At 37.0% G+C, this 25,521-nt stretch overlaps 1 protein-coding gene across 1 annotated transcript in view; it reads left to right on the top strand.

Moving 5' to 3' along the window:
• Positions 1-24,311, top strand: part of PUS10 (pseudouridine synthase 10) — a 36,863-nt gene extending 12,552 nt beyond the window's left edge. The window contains exons 5-18 of the mRNA XM_072409524.1: positions 1,937-1,971; positions 4,599-4,710; positions 5,966-6,027; positions 7,547-7,592; positions 10,108-10,172; positions 11,794-11,879; positions 12,013-12,138; positions 13,317-13,373; positions 14,045-14,121; positions 15,812-15,864; positions 17,688-17,805; positions 18,868-19,010; positions 22,218-22,317; positions 24,091-24,311. Of these exons, the coding sequence (XP_072265625.1) occupies positions 1,937-1,971; positions 4,599-4,710; positions 5,966-6,027; positions 7,547-7,592; positions 10,108-10,172; positions 11,794-11,879; positions 12,013-12,138; positions 13,317-13,373; positions 14,045-14,121; positions 15,812-15,864; positions 17,688-17,805; positions 18,868-19,010; positions 22,218-22,317; positions 24,091-24,129 (1,119 nt within the window). The 3' untranslated portion in view covers positions 24,130-24,311. The remainder of the gene's footprint in view (positions 1-1,936; positions 1,972-4,598; positions 4,711-5,965; positions 6,028-7,546; positions 7,593-10,107; positions 10,173-11,793; positions 11,880-12,012; positions 12,139-13,316; positions 13,374-14,044; positions 14,122-15,811; positions 15,865-17,687; positions 17,806-18,867; positions 19,011-22,217; positions 22,318-24,090) is intronic.
• The last annotated feature ends 1,210 nt before the right edge of the window (positions 24,312-25,521 follow it).

Genomic DNA, 25,521 nt, shown 5'->3' with positions numbered 1-25,521 from the left:
GTTGAATATTAATTATATTTAGAAGTTAGGGTTCACCTTAAATTGTCCCCATCACTATGATATATTGGAGGAACACATTTTGTTTACTAGCAATAAATAACATCACTGAGTTATCAGACGCATTTGACTAAGGAGAAGGAAGATAGCCATGGAGTATGCATGGTATCAAACATTGGCTGATCTCTTTGTATTCCTTTTCTAAACGATTTCTCCTAAAGTACATCTGTCATGGGAGAATCATACAGGCTGCCATTATTGGCACCTGTTTCAAATTTCTGGCTGTCAGGATTGTCGCCCAAAATAAACAGTAATGGTCATACAGTGCAAAAATTTGGGATGTGTACAGTGGCCCTTAAAAAATCGTTCTTCACTCCATCTTTGAGGATCAATGAGCCACCAAGCGAGGATAACCCCCTGTACTTTCTTATAGAGCCACTCGCTCATTCTCTCCCCTCTCCATAGAATTCTGTGTGTACGGTGCTTATCCACTCTCCTCACTGGAAACAATCACTAGTTCATTTCCTGGAACAAAAAAACTGACATCTGTACTGGGCCTTAGTTTCAGTTTTTCCAAGTTGAGTCGGAAGCCCAGAGTGAATAATGAGATAAGGAAGTCAGATACTTTTCTAACACCTATTTAAAGCATTCTTGTGCCAGGTCTGCACATCTAAATCCTAAAGCAGGCAAACTGTACAAAAGCCAGGCACAGGCAATTAGCAGTTTGAGAAGAAGGCTAGCAACAGTGGCAGCCCCTCTACATTTTTGTGACAAGTAAACCTAGTAAAACCTATTACATGTACGTATATGAAGTATTTTAAGGGTTTACTGTAAAATAAATAGTTGTGATGTCCTATTCTTAGCAGAGAAATTGATGTCATTGGTCAGAAGCAAACTGAGTCCCCCATCACCATTATCAAGGAACAGTGAAACAGATGGAGAAGGATAGATATATATCCCCTAATTCCTAGATTGTAAGCTCTTTGGGGTAGGGTCCTCTCCTCCTCCTGTCTGTAGCTGTCTGTCATTTGCACCCTTATTTATTGTACAGAGATGCATAATGTGCTGGCACTATATAAATCCTGTTTATTAATAATAATAATAATAATAATAATTTATCTGTTTTTTACTACCACCACACACAAACCAATTGTCATCCATTCTCTTCATGTTGAATATGGGACCAGGAAACCAATGATTGGATAGTGAAAAAGCAGCAGAAGACTAAAAGACACAGCGGTGTCTTTCAAAGTGTTAAATAAATGGCACCTGAGAAGAAGTAGTAAGAGTCTACGTTTCTTTCCTGATGTGTGTCCACCATTAGTTTTGGATTTATACTGAGCAGCAGTTTGGAGTTTTTTGACATTATCTTTTGGTCCCATTGTCAGTGTGAGGAAGATGGATGACAATTGAGTGCACATGGCGAGGTGCAAATGCTTTGGGTTTTCTTATCTAATAACTTTTGTTTTAATTCCAAAATTAATAATTAACCATACAGTGTGATCCCCATTATATATTTTTAATATTCCTTGTTATAATGGTACTAGGTCCCAGGTTTGAATTTCAGCCAGGACACTATCTGCATGGAGTTTGGAGGTTCTCCCTGTGTTTGTGTGGGTTTCCCCCCACATTCCAAAAAACATGCAGTTAGGTTAACTATATTAGAGATTAACATACATAAAGACAATAACATATGACTATAGTAAGGGCATTAGATTGTAAGCCTCTTAAGGAACAGTAAGTGACATAACTATGGACTTTGTAAAGCGCTGCATTATATTTCAGCGCTATATAAATACTGTGTAACAATAATAATATTACTCTTATTATTATTATTGACTTAATTTCTCTATTAAGCATGAAATACACCCACAAATAATAATGATTATCTTTTTTCGTTTTTTTTTTATTTTCTTGGTGGGTTGCGACACAACCATAGCATTGTGCATGGCTTCAAGCACAACAGGAAATGAGGTGAGTAATGCTTTTAGGGGGTTTTCAAGCTTTTGGGCCAGCTGATGTTTCACATTTTTGTTTATGTACCGTATATATAATGAAAGTAAAATCAATCTGTGATAGTGCTTTAGACTGATGTTTTCTGACTCTTTTATTAGGCCACTTGTTAATAAATAGATTCCCCTTTAAACATATGTGTTTATTAAATACTTTCTTCAACTTGATAGATAAGTACACCTCTGGACCATGGTGGTCCTGTGCCTAAATTAGATGGTAGCCCACTACTGCCCTGTGACTGCTTAATGAGGTAGAAGACATCCAGGAATTTGTGAAGCCTTTTGTTGAGTTCCAATAGCATACTCAGCAGCATGCCCTTATGTTCCCTACAAATAACACTGGAAACTACCATTATGCTTGTGGTAATGATTAAAGCTGAACTAAAGGAAGACTACTAAATACACAGTGTGAAATTTGGGGGAACGGGGTAATCCAGCACACAGTACACCTCTGAACAGACCAAGGGAGTGTCTTTTTATTGAACTAAAAAATAGCTTTTTTTCAGCATACAAGAAAATAAAAGCTTTGCTTTCTTTCAACAGAATAGTAACAAGCTAAGTAAGCTTCCAGACAGCAAACTTAAGCAAAGGCCCACACTAGCAAAAAGGCATTTAAACATGGTCCAAATTTGGGCATTGTACCTGGGGAGTTTTATACTGTGGTCCTAGAATCTTAGTTCTATACTCTGCTAGCAGTTACTACACCTGAACATTCACATGAACTCGGGTAACATACCTCTCCCAGAACCCTGAGAATTAAAATGAACACCCATCAATGCAGTTAACCCCTGCATATCCAGTCCTGTCTCCTTCTGGGGTGGAATGAAAAAAAGCCCACCCCACCTTCCCTTTCATTCCAGGGCCCTGGACCCTGTAACAGTTTCTATTTAACATGCAGCCATTGCTTTCTATACTAACCCTGGGCTCCTTTCCCAATACCCTGTCACCTGTATAAGGGGACTGGAAGCCAAAAATAAGGAAAATATAAACCCGTAAATCTGTAATTTACACAGCTGTACTACATAGCATTACCTGCTGGATAACAACACTTATAGTTAAGGAACATAATGTTGTCCTCTCCCCACCCTCAGTCTGCTGGCAAGACAGTAAAAGAGCAGCAACAGACTGATGAAGGCATCCCTCTGCTCAATCTACTGTCTCCTCATTATAAGATGTTCCTTGCCAACTGACTTGCATACAACACACGATTGATTCTCAGTCTTGCCCCTCTCTACCTTTCAGTAAATGCATCTATCTCTATCTCTATGTGTGTGTGTGTGTCTGTCTCTTTCAGGGGCTGATACAAAGGTAATGTAAGTCATTTACATTAGTTTCACATTTATTCATGAATACAGAACATTAAAATATTTGTGTCTTTTATGTTTAGCTGGGGTTTAACTTTCACCTTTTGTCATGGTGTGACTGTATGTGGTGGGATGAAATGCAGGAACAAACATTTGTATTTGTGTTTATTGGTCATTCAGACAGTCATGGGGTGAATCATTTATTTTCTAGTGAAGATCATGTTATCAGAATGAAACTTCTTTACAGTATTTCTCTGTAAATATTTACCCATAACATAAAACAAGCTTATTGGTGAAATTGGCATACCACAGGCAGTGCATATGTGGTAATGGAGTATTTTTTGTTCTGTTTATTAAACATTATATATTTACAAAGAAAAACTACTTTTTGGAAAACAAAGAAGAAGGGAACATAGTAATGGAGTATTTAAAAGGTGTCCATACATTTGCTTGTGACCCAGGAGCCGTCTAATCTGCAGATGTCATGAAATGGTTAAGACACCATTGATATATTTTTAAAAACATATTTCCTCTAGCAGTAAGTTTGAAGGCATGTTGAGCAATATTCCTGTAATTTGTCCAGTTCTGGTATATAGTCATGGGCATCTTTGTAAAGGTAATACACATGTTAACCACAAAGTTGGTTTTTTTTCTTTATGTCCTCACAGCTCGATTCTTTGACACTTTTACTGTAACACCAACTATCCAGATGATGTAACAGCATTTAAAAAGACACAGCTGAAGATGTATAAAACATGGGGGCTGATTTAATAAAGGAAAAAAGCGTGATAACAATGTGAAATGTTTTTGTCATCATCATCCAATCATGTGCAAGCAAACAATGCTTTTTTACCTTGCACTTGAATGGGTATTCCTTTAAAAATGAATTTTCATTTAGGGGTTCTTTTAGGAAAGCAATAGTATGGTCATAGCACAGTAATCTGGCTCTTTTAAAAACTAAAATTAAAATCTTTACTATCCATATGTGCCTCCACTGCACCAATCACCACACAATACAAAAAAAAAAAAAATTAAACATAGAAAATAAAGTGAAGATAGCCCAGTGATGTCGCCTTTCGAAATCACAAGACTATCTTTCCTCCATTTATAGAACTTTTTTCATTGAGCAGATAAAACTATTCTCAGCTCAATTTTTATGAATGGGAGGGGCTGCGGTGTGTGCTGTGCAGTATAATGGAGAACAAGTACTAAAATACTCCCCAAATTTTAAATAAGCTTCTTAAATTCACCATCATTAAACACCAACTGTACCTTTCATACCCAGGAAGCAGGGACGTGTCTTGGAAAAAGGGGACATAATCCAGCTAAAGGAAGCCTATAAATGGATAATCCACCCCATGATTTCTGATGAATTGGGTGTCCAAGCTGTGAGCAAGGTAACTTTCAGAATTTTTTTAAATCATACATGGTTCATTTGCATTTCCTTTCCTTGGGGTTACTACCTTTTTACATTTGAACGCGTATAAATACTGTATATGGTATACCTTTATTAAGTGATAATACCTGTTACCGAAATAATGTATTTGCCATATTACTCAGCCACAAAATCTGGTGGTAAATACAGTTTTTTTACGCAAATTTCTGACACTATGGGTCTGATTTATTAAAGCTCTTCAAGGCTGGAGAGGATACACTTTCATCAGTGAACATGGTTGATTCAGCAAACCTGGAATGGAGCTCTTCCAAGTTATTAGCTATTGGTTAGCAAATGTTTTGAATTCTGGACCAGATCCATTCTAGGTTTGATGCATCACCCAGCTTCACTGATGAAAGTTTATCCTCTCCAGCTTTGGAGAGCTTTAATAAATTGCTCCCATTGTCTGAGTTTCAGAGGACTATAAAGCAGGGAGGGCAACCAGGAAAGAAGCTCTGTTCTTCCTGTGCTGTCTCCTTCTCTTTCTGTGCTGTCTGTGAACAGCATTTATTTTTAGCTAACTAATATAGTAGTGTTCCATCTTCCCATAGACCTCAATGTCTCTAATGATCAATTTTCAGTTCTGCCTCGACCTCCAGTTTTCCCAATGTTTTAGTGAGATTTTCAATGCTTTTACTGCTCCTTTTTCAAAATTTAAAAAGACCCTGTCATCAACCTAATTGCAAGAATATGCTTACTAGTAATGTTTTTCCTTTCCAATATGCTTCGGGTAACCCTGACATATCTGTAGATACATAAGTGACTGTGTCATGTCAGTCCAAAAATGAATGCCCTGTAGAGAAACATATAGCATACATCTCTTTCTGCTGAACATTGAGCACCTAACCAGCAACCCGGGGTCGGAGAAAAGGGAAAAGGTCTTGTTGTCCACCTGACTGTGTTGTATAAATCTCAGAAACTAATGAACAGGAAAACAAATTCTGTATCAGACAAAATAACTTTTTCATAAATATAAAAATAAATATGATTTTTTTCTATGTTTTTAGCTTTTTCCCAGGGTTCAGATTTATTGTTATTTACTTTGCAGAATTCACCTAATATTTCAGTGTACATATTTTTTTTACATACTCCTATTCTTGACGTACGCTTATTCTGTTGTGTGATATAATGTGACATAGGGTCAGTTTTCTGTTGTTGTACATAAATGATCACTCCCTATGCTTGGTTTATATTACTGATATATTTTTGGTTTGTAGAGTGCATTTGAAGTCGGGGTGGTGTTTTGTCACCAAGAAACTGATGAGGACTGCCACTTCCTGTAAGTGACACTTCCCCTGTGCCCTTAAGCATTTGGTTTTTGCTAGTAGCACCTTCAACAAAATCATCTCACCAGCACCCCAGGGAAAAAACTGTAAAGGACATTTACAACATTAGTCATCCAAACATATTTAATTACACTACAATGAGTCACTGAATGTCACAGCCAAATACACTGGATATTTCTAATAATTACACATTATATAAAGTCTGCAGCAATGCAATCTATCTGCTGTGCATCATCGTACCAACCATTGCTGGGTCCTAGTGCACAATGGAAATCCATGTGGTCACTTAAACCTAGCCACATAGATGTGAACAAGTCCTATAGACCTAACAAAGCTTATAACTCACCCCATTCTACTTAAAAATGTTTTGGTCATCAAGACAGATATTCCCACTATGGAGTCATAGATATCAATAAAGAACTGATGGAATCTATCTCTTCCACACAGTCTAAAAAATAATATAAAGATGAGCTACAATTGATCTATGCATCAGAATAGAAGCATGCAAGATCCTTCCTCTCTTGTGTTTGTCACAAGCAGAGATAAATACAAAATTGGTGATTTTACTATAAAGCAGTAGTCCCCAACCTTTCTGACAGCAGGTAACATTGAAAATAATTTTGCCACGGCTCGGTATATGTACAGCTTGCACTACTCTGATATTCTCAGCAGCCCAGCCTCCTGTTCTACACTAGCTGAGAATATCAGAGTAGTGTAAGAGAGCTGGTGTGCTGTCAGGTGGCAGAGCTGCTGGGAATGGCAGGGAAGTGTAAGCCTTACATATACTGTACATTGCTCTGCCATTCTCAGCAGCTTTTGTGTAAGCAGTGTGAGGAGAGCTGCCTGTGCTCCTGCTGGTTGCGGTCCTGCTGTCACACTGTCAATGCTTTAGAGCAGTGTAAGGAGGGCAGCGGGTACTACTGCTGCCAACGATTCTGCCTCCTTTCATTTGTGGCCCCCAACTCACCAATCATGGACTAGCTGGCTGCTTTAAATTATACCTGTATAAATAAATAAAAAGTTTTATTCTAAATTCAGCATGATGGTTGGCAGATCCAGAGTTATAAGGAGTTAAAGTTCAACGCAAATCTTTTGTGTAAAAAATACAAGGTATTTAGCTTTTTCAACAAATTATTTACAAATATATTTTAGGAAACAGTAATTTTAATCTCTATTTACTGTCTTGCGGGATGGATTGTGGGTGTGATTTTTAGGCATGTGATACTTGTACCATATACAATGGTAAATTCCCTAAAATCATTCCGGTGCATTTTAAGCTTCATACTGAAGGTTTTAAACTAGAATCTCTTTTTCCTGGTTACCAACTGAGAACATGTTTTGCATGATCAGTTTCCCCTTTCTGAAATATGACATTCATCTGGATGTCACTTGATACCCTTTGATTTTAAAAAAAGAATTTGAAACAGAAAAAGGAAAGTGAAACAGATACTGGGATATCTAATATATTTTACAATTGCCTCCTTAATAATCCTTAAATATTCTGTTTTTTAGAGCCACTGTGTGCAAGGACTGTTTCAAACCTGCTAAAAATAAACAGGTAAGTAGAAGTTGATGGAAGAAAACACATTGTTAGGGTACAGGGGTAGGTGGGGGTACATGTCCTACTGGAATAAGTATGTGGCTTGTCTATGGTAAGACAACATATATGTGTTGACATGTCATGTGGTTTTCTATTTCCCACACCATATTATTTTATTCAAAAAGTTTTATTGATTTTTTATTTTATTTTTTAAGGGAGTAAACAAAAAGATTTGATAGATACAGGTACAAAAAGCGTACATAGATACATCAGTATAAAAATTTCATAACAAAAATAAGTTTAACAAGGGACACATGACACATTTTTGAGCCTACTAAGCCCTATTACCTATGTGTTAAACAGTTTAATATCTTACAAGTAGCGCATCCGTGGCTCAGCTGAATGCTTTCTAATCCAACAATTGTGTGTTCCATTTAAGCATACTCTTTAATATTTCTCTAAACATACTGAACCAGAAACTCAGAAATATTTCTATTTTTGTAACAATAATTGCTTTGTTTGACCCAACAATAGGTATAGGAAAATAAAATAAGAAAAAGTGAAGGCAAATGTAAGTGGCAAGGGATGGTTTTCAAGTTTCAAGTCGGTCCAGAACATAAGGAGTATATGTTGATATTCCAAGCTGTACTTTGGCTGGATGGTTCCTTTGAGGAATAAAGAGGAATTTATCCAAATACACCATTATTATTTTCTTTTATTAATTTATTACTCCCCCTTTGCACAATGTCCCTGACTTTCTCTGACAATATCAACACAATCACTTGTCCTTTTTTACCCTCTCTCACCTGCTTAATGAGTAGGACTAACTACATTATAGCATTGTTAAAGCAAATGAGAAAATCCTTATGACTTGTAGGTGTAGGTGGGTGGGTGGGCGGGTTTATATGTGGGTTAGGGATTTTATAAAGATGATGGAAGGAGGCAGATGAGGTTTCTCTGCCTTTAATGCTGTAACTCATTGTGCAGCTTAATTTACCTTTTTAAATAAAAAAATCCTTATTAGATTTGTTTTGCGGAACTTGGTAACCATGTTTCCATCTGATTATTTGTAGGAAAATGATCACATGTCAACACAATTATATAGTTTGTATACCATTTTTTTTTAAACTGGATAATTGATTTGGTCCTAGTAATTAAAGCGGAAGTAAGCCCAAAACTAACCCAAAACAAAAAAATCACACTTGCCTTCAATCCGGAAGATCATTCTGTCCGTTGGGAGGTTTCTTCCACTGGGTACCGTATCTCCCCGGTATCCATCTTTGGCCCAGTGCAGAGAGAACGCCAGGCGCTAACATCTCTTTTCTTCTTCCTACATCACCCGTTCTGGCACTGCGTAGGCACAGGATCGTGTGATGTAGATTGAGAAAAAAATTGCCAATCTCACTGCATATGCGTGAGATCAGCAATTTTTTTCTCTATTGATGAATAGGCTCCTCTTGTGCATGCCCAAGATGCTCAAGCATGTGCAGAAGGAACAGCCAAAAGCCTCCCGGGATGCGTGACATAGGTATCCCAGGAGGCTCTGCGCTCCCATTCATTCTCGATCGCCTAGGCCCATATGTCCCATCTATATCCAGAAGATGAGGGTGCTTGTACATACAAACATTATTAGGGGACATATGCAAAACCCCCTGCCTACCAAAATAAAGTAAAGTTGGGCTTGTGATGGTAAGTGGAAAGGTTCCCTCACTGAGACCAGGATGTATCTTTTGTGACATTAGTTAAGTTCTGTATAGCCATTTATTCCCTATTATGACCTGCTAAATAACACCTGTCAAAGGGAAATCTTTCAATTTTGACTTTCTGTGCATCTTTGCACTACTATATGAAAAGACCTTCAATGAAATTGAATGCAGGAGGAATCCTTTATATTTTCCCAGATCAATTTTCTTATCCAACCCATACAGTTCTCCTTTTTTTTTACAATTCACCCTTTTTTGGCCACAATGTGTGTTCTAGTAAAGTGAATATTCTAGTCAATGTTCTGACCTATTCTAACGGCCTCCAATGACAGCATATTTTATGTGGTACAACCGTCTTTACCCCACAGGAAACTTTTTTTTACCATGAAAAAGCCAATTGGTTGAGTTCATCCCCCAGGCCAAATGTTTACAGACCTTGCTTAAACACAAATAACTATATATCAAATAAAACTGGTTAAAAGGAACACAAATAATGTAGCTGCTTACAGTGACCAAACAGATGGCATTTTATTTTCTGGGACAATCAAATTAGGAATCTTTCCATGAGGGTCAACAATTCCACTTTTGTTCTGTGTTATAAGTAGCCCATTTAATGACCAGTTAATGGTCATTTCATATACATAGGTAATGTAATACTTAATTTTGTATTTTATTCAGATTTATATTTCACAAACCTGTCACATTATAAAACCACAGCCACTGGTGGGTGAATGAATGGCTTATGATTTATAGCCACATCCTCTGTACTTTAGCATTTTCTTTTATCCTTAGATACCAGTCTGACAATAGTTTTGTTCTTATGTCTGCAGTCTGTCTTTACTAGAATGGCAGTTGTGAAAGCTCTAGAAAAGATTAAAGACGATGATTTCTGTAGGTGAGTTCTGTAAACTTGTCTTCTTAGTACAGACTGCTTTATTAACAGAATAGTGTGGAGGAGGAGGAGAAAGGTGGGGTCTACCAGTTGTTAATGATCTGCAGATTAATCACTTTGTTTCCCCATTTCTGTGTTGTTTTTGGAAGCTGTTCAGACTTCAAAGAACCAATCTTTACATAACCAGTGGTATGGGTCTACTTAGATGATTATGTGGGATGTTGTGTTGATAACATATTGCACTGGTTACAAATGGAAAGCTTGCATTGACAAAGCATAATAAATGTTTTCTTGAGCAGCATTACTTTTTACTGTTGATACCGTTTTGTGTATGACATAAATAAGTAATTTTTTTACAGCTATAGAAGACTTATTAAAAATGCAAAGACTTCTTCTAAAACATTCATATTTTAATTATCAAAATAACGTTCTTGGTTCAACTGACTATTCAAGTTTGTCATTGAAGGAGAGAGGAAATTGTGATGAGCAGTGCAGGCAGTCTATGCTGATTTTATTTGTTACAGAGATTAATAATGCCATTTGTAAAAAAAAGGAAAAATAGAGTTGGGGGTTTTTTAGGCAAAGTAAAGATTGTATTGAGCATCAGGCAAATCATACAATCAATTATCAATACAATTCACATTGACAAACATACAAAATGAGTTTGAAAAACCTCATTAAATTCGTCATAGGGATGATGCCTGTCAACTATACAGAAATAGCTAAGTGCGTTTATATGCAGAGACATCGTCTCAGCCCCAACGCGTTTCACTGATAGGCTTCTTCAGGGGATGTTCTGAGAGCGTGACAGAGTTTGTTAAAAAGAAATTTGATCAGATTGATCTATAGAAGGTGAATGCATGGAAGATACTGAATTATGCGTAAGAGGAGTAATAATCAACTAGATGTGAGCTACAGTGTACAGGTTGGCAAGCAGCACAGCAGGCTGACAGGCAAGATACGTCAGGTAAGATGCCATTTGCCCTATCAAGTGATGTCAGCCCCGTAGCCTTTTCTTTCTACTACACAAAGAGTGCGCCTGTTTTCAAAACTGCAGGATCAGACGATTGTCTTTCCACTACCTAAAGTAGCCTGTGATTTCCTCTGTCAGGTTAGAAGTGCCACTATAGAGCAATTACCTTCTATGTCTAGAAAATATAGAAACTGGAAGGCTTAACACTTTTCTGACACTTATTTAAAGCGTGCTTGCATACATGATTCTAAAGTACTTTAAGCCAGATTTAGCCAAGAAGCAAGCATTTCCAAGATGGAAGTGGCAAACCTCGTATAACCCTTATGTTAGAAACCGTTTTTTTCTAGTGTTGTTTTCTAGGTCTTAAAGTCGAGGAAGACATGGCACAAACCAAAAGCAACTTTAGATGGGGCACTGAAGAAGTGTTGGTTGGTAAAGGATATAATCATAGCCCTTTAGAATAAATGACAGGCCCATTTAAATGGTACTATGAGTATTACCTTCTAGGTAGCTTGTATTACAACAACTTTAATACCTTTTTGTTAATAATTCATCTGTACAACCATTGTGATGTTATCTAGTACTGGTGTTGAAAATATTTAGCTTTCAGTGATAAATTTTAGGGCATTGCACCTTCACTTCTTTTTTCAGACAGTTTCAATGGCCACCCTCTTCCCCAAAGACAGCCTGTGAAGTTGTGGACATGCAGTGTAACCATGCTTCAGTTTTTGTGGCAGGTACTTGTTTTTGGTGTTTATTGTATTACACAAAAATGACTGAGCATGTGATTGTTATGTGCAATGTTACATAAGGCCTAATGTGGTCTAATGCACTGATCTAAGAAAATTCATACCTATTACCACATTTCAGGAAGATATAATAAGTACTCGCGGAATTTACCACAGACCCCTTGGGTTATTGATGGAGAAAGGAAGATGGAGTCTTCAGTAGAGGAGCTGATAACAGAACAGCTTATGCCTGTTTTTAAAGCTGACAGTAAGTAATTTCATGAGTATAAAAAGATAAATGTACCCTGGGATACTGTTAACTTGTTAAATTAAGGTTAGTACTTTGAAGAATGCAAAGACAATAATATGTGTAACTACTTTAAACTGTTGATCTCATTCAAGATTCAAGTATATAGTATTTTACCATATCCCTAAACAAGTGATCAGCAGCTCCCGTATCAGTAATTTAAAATCACATCATTACCAGAACTAAAATACTCTCGAACACTTAACCAAACTTTACCAAAACGCTTAACATCTAATCTTACCTTGTAAGCAACCCATAAATTTTACCCCTATACACCCTAAGTCCTATACACCTAACTGCTAACTTTAATTCTTTATAATTCTTTAAAGAAGCCTGTTTGCCTTAACAGTCTGTGACTTGCTGATTTACAAACAATTAAAATAGCCTCATCTGAAAATAAAGAGTGGTCATATTTACATTTCACAGTCCACTTTTCTGATCTTAACTTTCTTGCGGAACAACAGAAGACTCTTCCCATGCAATACACTCTTGGATCCATCAAATGCCTGTCCCTGTTTGCATGTTGTAGTTCCATCCCCTAATCACAGGACACAGAGGTCTGGCAGATGGGACCACAGGAAGTAGTTCCCCACAGATGATCCCCACATCCTACACTACCAGTAAGGTCAGGTGTAAAGATTCTTCTAAAAAAGTTCTTTCTAAGTTTAGATGAACAGGTGGCAGGACATGTCACTTTTGTAGGTGCTCTTCATAATTGAAGACACTCCGTATTACTTAACCCCCAAATTGCGCTCTAAACCATTAAGACCCTGTAACAAACCAAAAAAATCCAGATAAAAACCATGTATCTTAAATGCTTAGCTGCAGCTTTATTCCTTTCTGTAAACATTTATTAATATACAATTTGCCTCCAAACGTACTAGTAAATCTAACTGCTTCTAAATAGTAAATTAATTATAACAGCTGTAATTACTACTGTACCTAGTTCAGAGTATGCTAGGGCCACTGACATCACATCCAGAATGGTGGACTCTTGAGTTGCAGGCATAGTTTCTACAATATTATGCTATTACAACAAGAACAAATCCAGGCCATTTCTGTTGTTCTTGTGAGCAATTAAAAATCTAAGTGGTAACTTAATGCGATGGTTAATATATTACTTTCCTAATGTTTTTTAGGCTTTAACTTTTCATCTTCCGGAAGGGAAGATGTGGACGTTAGGACCCTTGGCAGAGGTACTGTAAATATGAATGAAATAAATAGCGCTTATATTATATAGACATAATAGAGATTAAAACAAGCCATCTGACCTCTCAAGATGTGTTTAATGTGACATTAATAATTCTCAAATCTTCCCAAAGATGTTTGGGTTTCTGTCTGTTTCTTACAATTTTGATACTGTTTTGTGTTCACAATAAAAAGCTGGCCAAGATTTTTTTCAGATCTGTTCTCAAAAAGCAAACATTTCACTGCCTGTGCTGTAAACATGAAATTTATCTGCTACCCATCTATTGACTATGACACCTAACAGATATCTTATCAGAAAAGTGTTTACCCAGTTGCACGGAAGTATTTGATTGCAGACCTGTCTTATGTGTGATGTGTAAAAGTTTGCAATTTGCCCATCCAAATGTAAGCATTAGCAACATCTTCCCAAATAATATTTCCCACCGCAATAGTCTGATACCTGGGCTAAACAGTAACGCTAACCCTATCTTTAACCTCCAACAGCTAAAACTTTCTGGTTGGCCAGCCACTGCCTTTAGAGCAGCAGGATCCACATTACCTCGATCACTGGAACATGATAGAATTTGGCTGCATCTAACATGTTTACAGGAGATCCCCCCTTTGCACAGTCCTTTATACAAACTCACATGCCGTGTTCACCAACTCTCTGTTTGTTTAGGAAGACCCTTCGCAATTGAACTTGTAAATCCTCATAAAGTCCAGGTTACAAAGCAAAACATTAAAGACCTTCAGGAGGTGAGGCATTTCACACTTTATCTCTTTTTTCATTGATTATGGATCTTGATCTGAAAGAAATATTAAAAGTGGCACAAGAAGTACATATTTGGAATGGCTGGGGGCATTATTTTTTAAAATGAATTGTGATTTTCGAACAGTATGTCATATGTCTCCATTCTATGATTGTCTCATAAAATGTCCCCATTCTACAACAACTTTAGCATGATTGGAATCTATACCAATCTATTTAAAAAAATACATAGTCTCTGACCCTGTTATATCCAGGTTATACTTGTAATATGACAGGTTACGGTAGCTTTATATTCACAGATATATAATGTGCAGCAAATTGCTGAGGTCAGTGGTTGCATTTGAGGCCCCCTACATGAGTTGCCATGACCGTCACTGCCTTTAACATTTTTTAAAGTAAGGTCAGGTACACTTTTGTGTCTGAAACTCATTGTGATACTGTGCTTAAAAGGGTAAGAAAGCTGTGATAAAGCCAGGAAGACAAAGCTGGTTGTTTCATGTTCTTAAAAAAAAAAATTATTGAGTCCTCTTTGGGTGCCTATCGTATGTGTTTAACTGTTGTTTATTTCTCTGAACTTGTGTGTTGCTTTAAACTTCACTTGGGGTAGTTATAGAAATGGGATGATTTAAGTCAACTGTAAAGAAATAACCTGAACCATTTAACTACTAGAAGCCTAAAGAATATTTTTCTTTCACTGGCAAACTAGTGTCTTCAGTCAATGGGCTGTGAGGGCCACACAGTAAGTGTCAATGGGCTGCCTGTAGCCTCCTAGCTTCAGGTTGGACACAAAAGCTCTAAGGTAGCAAAAAAGCCTTCCTGTCTTTTAACTGCCAAACACTAGAGCATTGGTAAGTAGCAGAAGATCTCAAAATTAAGGACCTACAACTGAAAGAATATGTAGGCTGCCTTGCTGAACTCATTCTAAAGAATGCCGATTGCCTGGTTGCCAAATGCCAAAAGCTGATCTTTTCATCTCAGTCACACATCTGGAACAAGCATACAGATGATTATATGGTAATTAGCTGAACACCTGAGCTGCATACTTATTCTGGGTCAATGGTTGAAAAATCAGCAGAGCAAGTAGCAAAAAGCTAATTGTGTCTTAGAGTTAGAAAAGGATTAACAAGAGATTTATTATGAATACATTTTTTTAGAAAAATAAATACAGTTATGTCAAATCACTGTTTATTTATATAATCTACATATAAATGAATAGTAATACGCTTTGCTATATCTGGATGTGTCATTTTACATACTAAGCGATGAATGGTAGCATTTATAAATCAGGGCTGAAATGTATGAAATTGAGAGCATGCAATGTTTTTTGATACATGAGTCCTATTGAGTAGAATTATATTCACATTTCAGGTAATGTGAGCATATTGTACTGAAAACAGCAAATGGTTCCACCCCTGAAAGTCCCAGTATGTACTAAGCCTCCAGAAATTGCAACAGTCATTCAATATCCTATACACAACTTTCTTATACAAATTATAAAAGTGTACAAGTCTACTGAATTAGTGAGTTTGCAAGCAAAGTCTATGATTTGTAATTTTATTCTGTGTAATTGATTGAGTTTCCACTTTAGAGACTTGTGTACAGTTTTTAAAATCCATTTCTTAAATAAAGGTGTTTGTGTTTTATGGTAAAATTTTCCTTTCTTAATTTCTTATGAAGAAAATAAATGGCACTGACAAAATCAAAGTTCGAGATTTGCAGATAGTGACCAGGTGAGAGTATTTTATTACTAGACTTCTTTTACTTCCATTAAATGCTGGGATATTGTTAATTAATCTGCATTTTATATCTGTTTAGTACCATACATTATAAACGGAATAAGAATTAGTAGAAAGAATTTGGTTAAATTGAGTGATTAGGCTCCACAGATTAAATGCAATATTCGAACACACCTGCTTGTCAGTGTAAAATATTGTCACGTTGACCCAAAGATTGCATTAGCTTGTAGTTAGATGTGTTTCTGGAAACAAATACCCCAGAAAACTCATTGCTAGCTAAATATTCATAAATGTCCTTATTAATTCAAGCAAAGTTTATAAATTGGAGTATTTTTTCTTTCATCAGGACTAAGTTATCATTAGTAGCCATTGTACTAGAAAATTAAAAACTTGAAGCAAATGTGTATTTTCTATGTTTGCACAACTGCATGTATTGAGTAATTCAGTGTGTCAGGAAACACTTTGGTGCTTATGGGGCTAAAAGCAGATCTTTGGGCAGATATGAAAAACACATTAATGCTGCTCAGTATTTATAAATAAAATAATTTTTTTTTACAGTTAGCTACTTAATTATAGCCCCTTGTAATACCTTTAAAGCAGATTTAGAAAGGAAGGTGCAGAAATAGAAACTAATCAGGTGTGCTGCTTGCAAATGTTTTGACAAGTAACATGCTGATATGAGCAAAGAGCAGAGAGGACTTCAGTGAATCTGTCTGATCAGCAGGCTGGTGGTGAAGTGATATCACATCCCATCTACAGATTGTAACAGTGATAGATATAGTGCTGGCAGTGCAGCGGCACTGGGCAAATGTCAAAGCTGAATAATACACAAATGCCAAGCTTATGACAGGTAAACACTTTTATAATACGTATTGTGTCTGTTTATTTTGCTGCCTGGTGCCTAAAAGTGGAGATCCAACCAAAGTTTTTTGGCCTAGTTTGGGTTGGTGTGGTAACCTCTCAATACAAGCAGTGTTTGATAACTCCTAAAAGTGGTATTTCTCTTTTCCTCATAGGTATCTGGGACTGAAATAAGATGATATATTACTATCAGGGCCACAATGTTTTGTACCCCTTAAAAGAAGAACAAAAAAGTGTCTGGGGTTCTATTTTCAGGCATTTTTCCTTTTAGCATTATTGCCCTCTAATTTCAAATAAAGGAATTATTTTATATATAAACAAGTTTATTAGGTTTATGGTCCAATCTTTGACAGACCGATGCTTTACCTGTAAAAAAACAAAATTTTGCCTAAAGTAGAAGTAAACTAAAAAAAAACAATGTTTACCTTTCACAATATTTCACCAGATCCCTCCAGTCATTTCCTGGACCGCATCGTTCTGGAATCCTCCTTCTTCCCGGCGCAGAGGAAGCGCCGGCCACTGCCATCTTCTTTCCCGTTCTTCCGCCTTCTTCCTACACCACCCAATCTTGCACTGCGCAGGCGTGAGATCGGGAGACGTAGACTGCAGTAGATGGGGGAAAAAAGAGTGCCAATCTCACCACGAATGCGTGAGATTGGCATTTTTCCCTTTATAAAGAAAAATCTTCTGCGCATGCCCGAGATTATATGTATCCCAGGAGGCTCTGCACTCCCATTTTGATTTGTTTTTTCCCTTGGCTTTGGAAGAAGAAGGTACTTTTTATTATACATAAAAGGGTTGTCTACATTTAGGTAGGTAGGTAGGTTATGTAAGGTAGAAATTTTAGTTTAGGTCTGCTTTAATGAACCATGGTTGAGAATGCACAAATGTGGCACATTCAGTATGAATGAAGTATGCCATTCTTTTAGAGTCATTGACATGATCCTTTATTTTAGGGAGGCAGTTGCTCATATGAAGGAAGGGGAGGAAGAGAAGACAAAATGCTACAGTGCTCTAATATGGGCAGAAAAAAACATCAAAAAAGAAGATCTTGAACTTCTAGATAATGTTAAGGTTTGTGCCGTATGTTTCAGTCTTTTAAGGAAAACCAGTCTGTGTGTAAGTTTTGTGTAAGCTAACTATGTAACTAGCCTTTTCATGGTAAGGACAAATTTCTATGAACTAAAGCAAATGTACCATATGAAGTGTGGTGTGGTACTGCATTGATCGAAAGATTTCCATAAAGGACATTGTTTTCGGGGCACACAATTTTACATCTTCCAACATCAGCTTCCTTTGTGGCCCCTGACATTTAATCACAAGACATCTCAGAGCTGTATATAAATGTGGCACTGGAAAAATGTCCAGTAATTGTAAATAAAAAGAGCCATGTGTAATAAAAAACGTAAATAATTTTATTAATAAAAGTGCTGTGAACTGGGAAATCAATAGCTGTGCCATCAGCTTGTAGATATTTACTGTTAATTGTACAGAATGCACTTGTCCATCCAATAATCCTTATATTTTTATTGTAACTCATGTCATGTGCAATATACTTCTGTAATCGATTGTGTTGTATTTGTTAAAACAATCACAAATTTAAGAAAAATTGACATGCTGTTTAAGGCTACCATAAGGTAAACCTATGTTTAACCCCTGATGAGGAAATTGATATTAGAGATAAAATGTAGTTTCCTGAAATCTTCTTTTTCTTTGAAGATGTAATATTGTGATATATTTCTTAAAACATGTGTGGTAATAAAAGGCCAGCCTTATATAAATATCTCAAGAGATTAATGACGTAGTAACACCTTACTGGTTTGGCCAGCAAAGGAGCTTTTAAAACATATTATGCAGGGGTAATTGCTTTTATCATCTGCAAACCTGCTTTGAAAAATGCTAAATAATATAATTCAGGTGTATGCATGTAGACAGGAATTAGATACAAAAAGGCTATAAGAGAAACACTGGACTGATAATAAACATAAAAGGTTCAAATAAATATTTTATGACAGTGCTTAAGCTAACTATATGGGATTCAGAAAGATGTTACATCTACATTGAAGAGTAAATCTTTGGCTCCATGATGTAGTATATTATTTATATTAACTTTTAATAATAGAACATTTCTTTCAGGAGCTCAAGCTTGTACAGAAGACTCCTCTACGTGTTCTTCACCGGCGACCACTGGCCTCTAGAGTTCGACTTATTCATACCATGAATACAGAGTATTTAGATGAGCACCATTTTCGATTGTATTTAAAGACACAAGCTGGGACGTATCCTTTTTCAGTACCAAAAATGATATTTTGCTTTCATAGTAAGTGAAGAGAAAAATATCACAGTAGCACATAGTTCTGTTTGCATAGGTCCAGTGCCTGACATGAAATACTGCCATCAAAGGAAACTTTTTTTAAGATTTGTTCTCTTAATTAGGTCATGAAGCACTAAAACAAATTAAATAAAATAAATTGATTATTCTAAAACATTTTCAGCTAAAGGGACCTAATTAATTGCTGCTTTTGACTTGGCTCTGTAGTATAAATAGTTGCTGGTGCATTCCTTCAGTGCTGTAAATTGGTATTCTGGAGTTTCTAAATATCATCTTTCTTAGAAGGAGCTTCTTTCCTGGTTGCCCCCCCTGCTTTATAGTCCTCTGAAACTAAGACAATGGGCCTGATTTATTAAAGTTCTCCAAGGCTGGAGAGGATACACTTTCATCAGTGAATTCCACATCATTCCAGGTTTGCTGGATCACCCAGCTTCACTGATGAAAGTGTATCCTCTCTAGCCTTGTAGGGCTTTAATAAATCAGGCCCATAGTATTATGTCTAAATAAAGAGCTTCCCGATATTACACTATCCTAGACAGAAAGTTAGAGATTGCTGATGTTACTTATCACATGACCAACTATTTTGGAGGTTCATCTGCTTTATAAATTTGCCTTTCTCCAGGTATTAATAAAAATAGGTGCTGTGCCCCCATTGATAATACTATTTTATGTTAGAGAGTCTAACCTACTATACCTTCCCATCACTGTGGAGAGGCTAAGAAATGTGACAATACCATACCAAACTCAGAGCTGCTCTTATTAACTTCCCCATTCTCCCTAGCAAGCTATCACAAAATCTGATGCTTCCATGTATGGTTTCCTCCACAGAGGATGCATTGCTTGGACTTGGGAAGCTATTGTCCAGCTATTGTTACCTAATGGGGAGGACAACCTCTTCCTGTTGTATACACCCACACACATATTCCAGGTCCAACAAGGAAACAGAGTGGGAGAGAAGTGCTAGGAAGGCAAGTAGAAATTGATCACGTAGTGGGTAATCAAGAGACTCTGACACTTTACCCTGAATATAATAGGAATAAGCCATAAATAACTGATGGTTGCTGACATTTGAAGAATTAGAAGAATATGCTATATAAAGATTGGAAAAGTAAATCACATCAGAAATTCCTTTACGAAAACTACCTGAGTTTGTGTGCATTCCCGAGTAATGCAAACTAACCAGTTTTTCTGTTAGAAGAAAGTATGTCAAACCATACAAACACCTGAACACACATCATACATTTATTGATAGTTTCCATGATAGATAAACCAGAAACCTAATCTATGATCTCACTCAGAATACTGGAACATATATGTGGACGTAAAAAAGTTCGTATATGAAAAAACAGACTTCAGATACCACAGTAAAATGTAGAAAGTGTATTTTTTGTACCCATGCTGAAGGCACACATTCCTTGTGTCTAGAGGAAAGCCTCTTCTCACACCAATATCTCATGTTAGTTGTGGCAGACAGAAGGGTTTTTTGCACCCACTATTAAAAGAAAAGCAAAAAATAATGAGTGGGAAGAGTCGGTTGTCACATTCATAAGCAGGACCCATAGCAATGCAAGAACAGATACATACACAGTTGCTTACTTGTGATCCCAGGTTTTCATCAACCCATTGATTTATTAAAGTACGCCAAGGCTGGAGAGAATACTCTTTCATCAGTAAAGCTGGGTGATCCAGCAAATCTGGAAATGGATCTGGTCCAGGCATGAAAACATTTGCTAGCAAATAGCAAATGGTTTTGAAGAAATCCAGGTTTTCTGGCTCACCCAGCTTCACTGATGAAAGTGTAGTCTCTCCAGCCTTGGAGAGCTTTATTAAATCAGGCCCACTGACTTTGTAAGCTATAATTCTTGCAAACATAGCCTTAAACTCTAAAGCAGGGGGTGATATGTCTGCACTTTTTAAATATGGCCCAACATGTTCTGCCTGCCCTTATGTATCTTTGGTTTTTCATCCACCCCATATTCACAAAACAGTAATTTATGCTTGTAAAGAGAAGATGAGACCTGGCAATGGCGATGCCACTTAGCAGTTGGAAAACATTGCCTTGTTCTTTGGTGCTGCTAATTCTTGCTGTGGTGAAAACAAGGTAACATTTAGCCTGAAAAAAAAACCCTTAACTTAAACCTTAAAATTAATCTAACTTAGACATATATTTTCATATTAGGTGCATGCAAAATAATGTGTAGGTGTAACATTACAGGTATTTTTTTTTTTTACATTAAACTGAAGGGAAATTCCCTCTTAGGCAATTATAATCTGAACAGAGTTCCCCTTCTCTCCTGTTTCAGTGACAACTGTAAAATGTTGCAATTTCCTTCATTGTCTGACCTAGTGACTGTGGTTAAATATAGAGGATGAATCTCCCCAGTGGAGGACACAGACAGCAGTAAAAAGTTGACAATAGTTTTGACCATTCTCCGCTCTGTTTAAAACTTTAGGGACTCATTTTCAGTAATGCACATAGAATGCCAATAATTTTGAATGGCACCCTAACATACCAAGGCAACCCACATGTGTTGTAGCACATTGCAGTGGATGGTAGTGCATTGTGATGCCTAAAATTTGGAAAGTTGGGTTCTGCATTTTATTTTAGCACATCAGGATGCAGGGGTCGGCAAACTCTGGCCTTTAGACCAGATACGGCCTAGCCGGTAGTTCGTTCCGGCCTTCTTCCTCCTTCTCTTCCTGCAGATGATTATCGTCCATCTTTATTGGACAGGGGGAAGCTGGAATTGCCATTATCATTGCCAGTATCCTGGCAGCCAAAGCTGAGCTGCACACGTACAGCTCAGCTTTTTTGACAGTTCCAAAGAAAGATCAGACAGAAAGGAGGAATTATTGCAGAAGGGACATTGTATGTTCCTTTCTGCAATAATGACCTGCCTAACGGCGAATGTTTAAAATTGAAACTTTGGTTTGGCTTTAACACTTACCATCAACCAGCCTGCCTAAAAATTGCTGGAATAGTGATGGTTATTTTTTGTTTATGAACATCTTTATAAAGTCAACTTTACACAAAGCAAACAAAATCCAGAAATACTCAAGTGAATGTTGGTTAATCTGGACAGGCTTGTGATATGCCATATAGGCTTTTGGAGCATCACTTTTCAGTATATAAATGAACTTAACAAATCATTAGCTACATAAAGGAGTTTGTACATGGTGACTTTGGAAGAACAGTTCCAAATATTGGATCAATAATGAAGACTACTGCTGATATCTTGGAGCTGGATGTGGAGGTTGGCTTTTTTAAAATCTTTTGTTGTTAGTAACATGTCTGCAGTTCATGTATGTATATTTAGTATTTTACATATGGTGTATGGAATAGCGTACACTTCAAAATGTAATTTTGTTTAATATTATCCTGTTTGATTTCTGTGCTGCACTATACTTGTTCAAACATTGGGAGACCAGAAAGTGCTGAAAACAGATGTCTCCTGCCTAAGTTCCATACATATCAAGAGTGAGAATAGGAATTGTGTCAGGGATACCTCAAGATGAGTGTTTAAATTTTCAACATTGCTTGTATGGAATAACGTGAAAAGGGGTATGGGGACAGCTTAGATAATCTTATGGGTCTGGGGTGATCAGTATTAAAGTACTAGAAGTAAAAAGCCAAGTTTATTTGTTATATTATATATATATATATAATATATATATATATATATATATATATATATATATATATATAATGTTATATATAAGATGCATAGTATCCCTATATATATTTACAAAAAGCTGTTTAATTGTAAGCACATATACATTTATTCTTTAAATGCTCTCTACATACAAAAATGGTAATTTCTTACCTAACAAGCTACTTGTTCTTTAAAGAAAAAGTCCTGATGGTCCTCTACCCCTATATTTTCTCAACTCAAGCATAAAATGGCTTGGTTTTTGATGATTCCTTGGATTTTTTTCTGCAGGTCTGGTTCTCCTGGTTGGATAACTATATGCAGGATGATCTTGATCAAGCTCTGATCAATCAGCTCTGGTCCCTGGATCTGACCATAATTGCCAGCAAAACACTTAGGTGTTAGTTAGGTGCTTCACACAGCCATGTTGGACAGAACACCCAGCATGGAGAATGGACTTTTCTTTTCCTCACTTTCATAATACAACTAGGTCCTGTCACTGCCCCAGTCTGTGATAAGAGAATAATGGAGAAACAGCACACTAATTGTCTCATCTGTCTGTTGATGCTTTTCTTCTTAGGCTATGTACATATGATGATTGTATGCAAGTATGCAATATGACCATGTATGTATGTATGCAATAGACCAGATCAAAGCCAGATCAAGCACAAACCTTTATAATTTTGTGTTTTTTATCTTCTTTGTCACTTCTACCAAAACAACTTGAGCTTGGGCAAATTCTAGTCGGCTTTTTTGACAAACCTGAAGAATCCAGCTCTGACAACAACTGCTAGTTCTATATAATGTATTGTTCTGTCTACATGAAGTTCACACCCATAACAAGCAATAAGCAACAGGTCAGCATAATGTGCTTTTCATATGCACAGATAAAAGATAGGATTCTATTCCCCTATCAGGCTCTATAGGTAGCATACTTTTATTTTTAGTATGCCCATGTTTGTGACACTAGCACTGTACAGGACTTCATTTTGGTTTCTGTGTATGACCATAGGACACATCCTGCATGTGGTTATAAATAGGGAAGAAAGTGTCTTCTCTTTTGCTTCTTTTGATTTTACTTTGTCAGGATGATGGCACAGACACAGCATCCTCAACTAAAACCACTACTGGACCACATAATATCTGCTTTGCAATTACTAGATATGTAGGTAGGGCTATGTATGAAAAAGACTAGCCTGGTAGTTTTTGGTACCTGTGATACAAAGAAGCTTGATCTAATGAAATTGTGCTATTAGTTGTTAGAAGTAGCAATCAATCACCACAAATCTGAAACAATGTCTCCTTGTCCTGTGAACTGTACAAGGTAGTATATATTAGTCTGCTAATTTTCTATTTCCTTTTTTATTCTTTCTTTAGTCTGTGGACGTGGACTGGCCTCCTGCTCTGGATGATTGACTGGAATATCGCCACAAGACCAATCCTGTGTACATGGGCGTACATTGGACACTGTGACATTATTTAGATCATGTTGATCTGCATTTTATTTTCATGTTGATGCAGTTTGCTTGTATTCTAATAATTTTGTGGTCTGTGTGAATGATAAACAAGGGAATAAACAATTTTATTACAGTGGAAAATCCGGCAGCAGTCACCTCGCTACTATACCTTTAGATAACATCATCTAGGGCTGGATGTTGTAAAGTCCCTTTTTTTATCTTTTTCTACAATGTCAGGAGGAGTTCAATCTTGGTGAAGTAGTACCATGTGTCTCTGGATAATCAGAGTTTGCCAAGGGGAAGTAATATTTGAATATGTTGTTTTGTGATTAATAAGCTAGATAAAGCTGTGGACTCTGTAACCGAAATGATAAAGGTAAACCTCAGTAAATTCATTTTACTGTCCATTGAGGAGGAGAGGTTAGACACTACGTCAGAATTGAATTACTGTCTGTATCTCCTTTAGGCTATGTACACAGGTAAAATTCTGCTCTCTGAAAAGGCAACGGGTAAGGACAAGCAAGCAGCACACTACTGTGCTTTACCGCATAGGAGGGGAATAGTGGTCATTCATCAGTGTTCAAGGACAGAATGATGAACAACATCAGGTGGCCACATTAGACACACCAGATTTTGGCCCAAGACAAGCAAGCTTGGTGGTGTTTGATGACAATGATTTGATGTGTGCATGCAGCCTTAGTTTCCTATGTGGTCAACAAGATGATGGGGAGGGAAATCTGTACAATCGGGAGGAATATAGAGAGACCTATAGCTGAATAATTATCAGGGTTTTTATGAAATAAGGACAAGTTTGTACCATCTTTTTATTGCCCTCAGTTTCCCCATGGAAGGTGTGGAGATGTGGAGATCTCCTAAAAAGAAAAAGGAAAATATTAGGGCTGCCACCTTATTATATTAGGACTGGAAGGACCAATACAGACTGAGGGCAGGTGGAAAGTGAAAATCAAGGCCTAGATGGTCTGTGGTCAGGGAAGGCGGACAACAAGAAGCAATGTTCAGGCATCGAGGAAGGCAGGGTATAGCTGTGTTAAGTGACAGGTAGCAGTCTGGGGATACAGCAACCAGAGCCTGGCACCAGAGAGGTTTAAATAGTGCCAGCAACCAAGAGCAGGACAGGAGTGAAACCAGGAACTAATTTACCAATTGACTGCAGCACATATACTAAAAATCCTCTTCAGCTGTGCACAGTGTATGTGCTGAGAAAGGCAAATCTCTACACAGCTAAAGTGAGGCTGAGGATACTGCAAGATGCTAGGCAGATGGTCCGCAGGCAGTAATGGAAAACTTCTCTCTACTATACACAAAGCTTAGAAATTTGTTGGAACTGTAA

This window comes from Pyxicephalus adspersus, chromosome 4 (genome assembly GCF_032062135.1).
Source record: "Pyxicephalus adspersus chromosome 4, UCB_Pads_2.0, whole genome shotgun sequence".
Taxonomy (NCBI): domain Eukaryota; kingdom Metazoa; phylum Chordata; class Amphibia; order Anura; family Pyxicephalidae; genus Pyxicephalus; species Pyxicephalus adspersus.
Note: the sequence above shows the minus strand (reverse complement) of the source record. Positions and strands in the feature narration are given on the sequence as shown.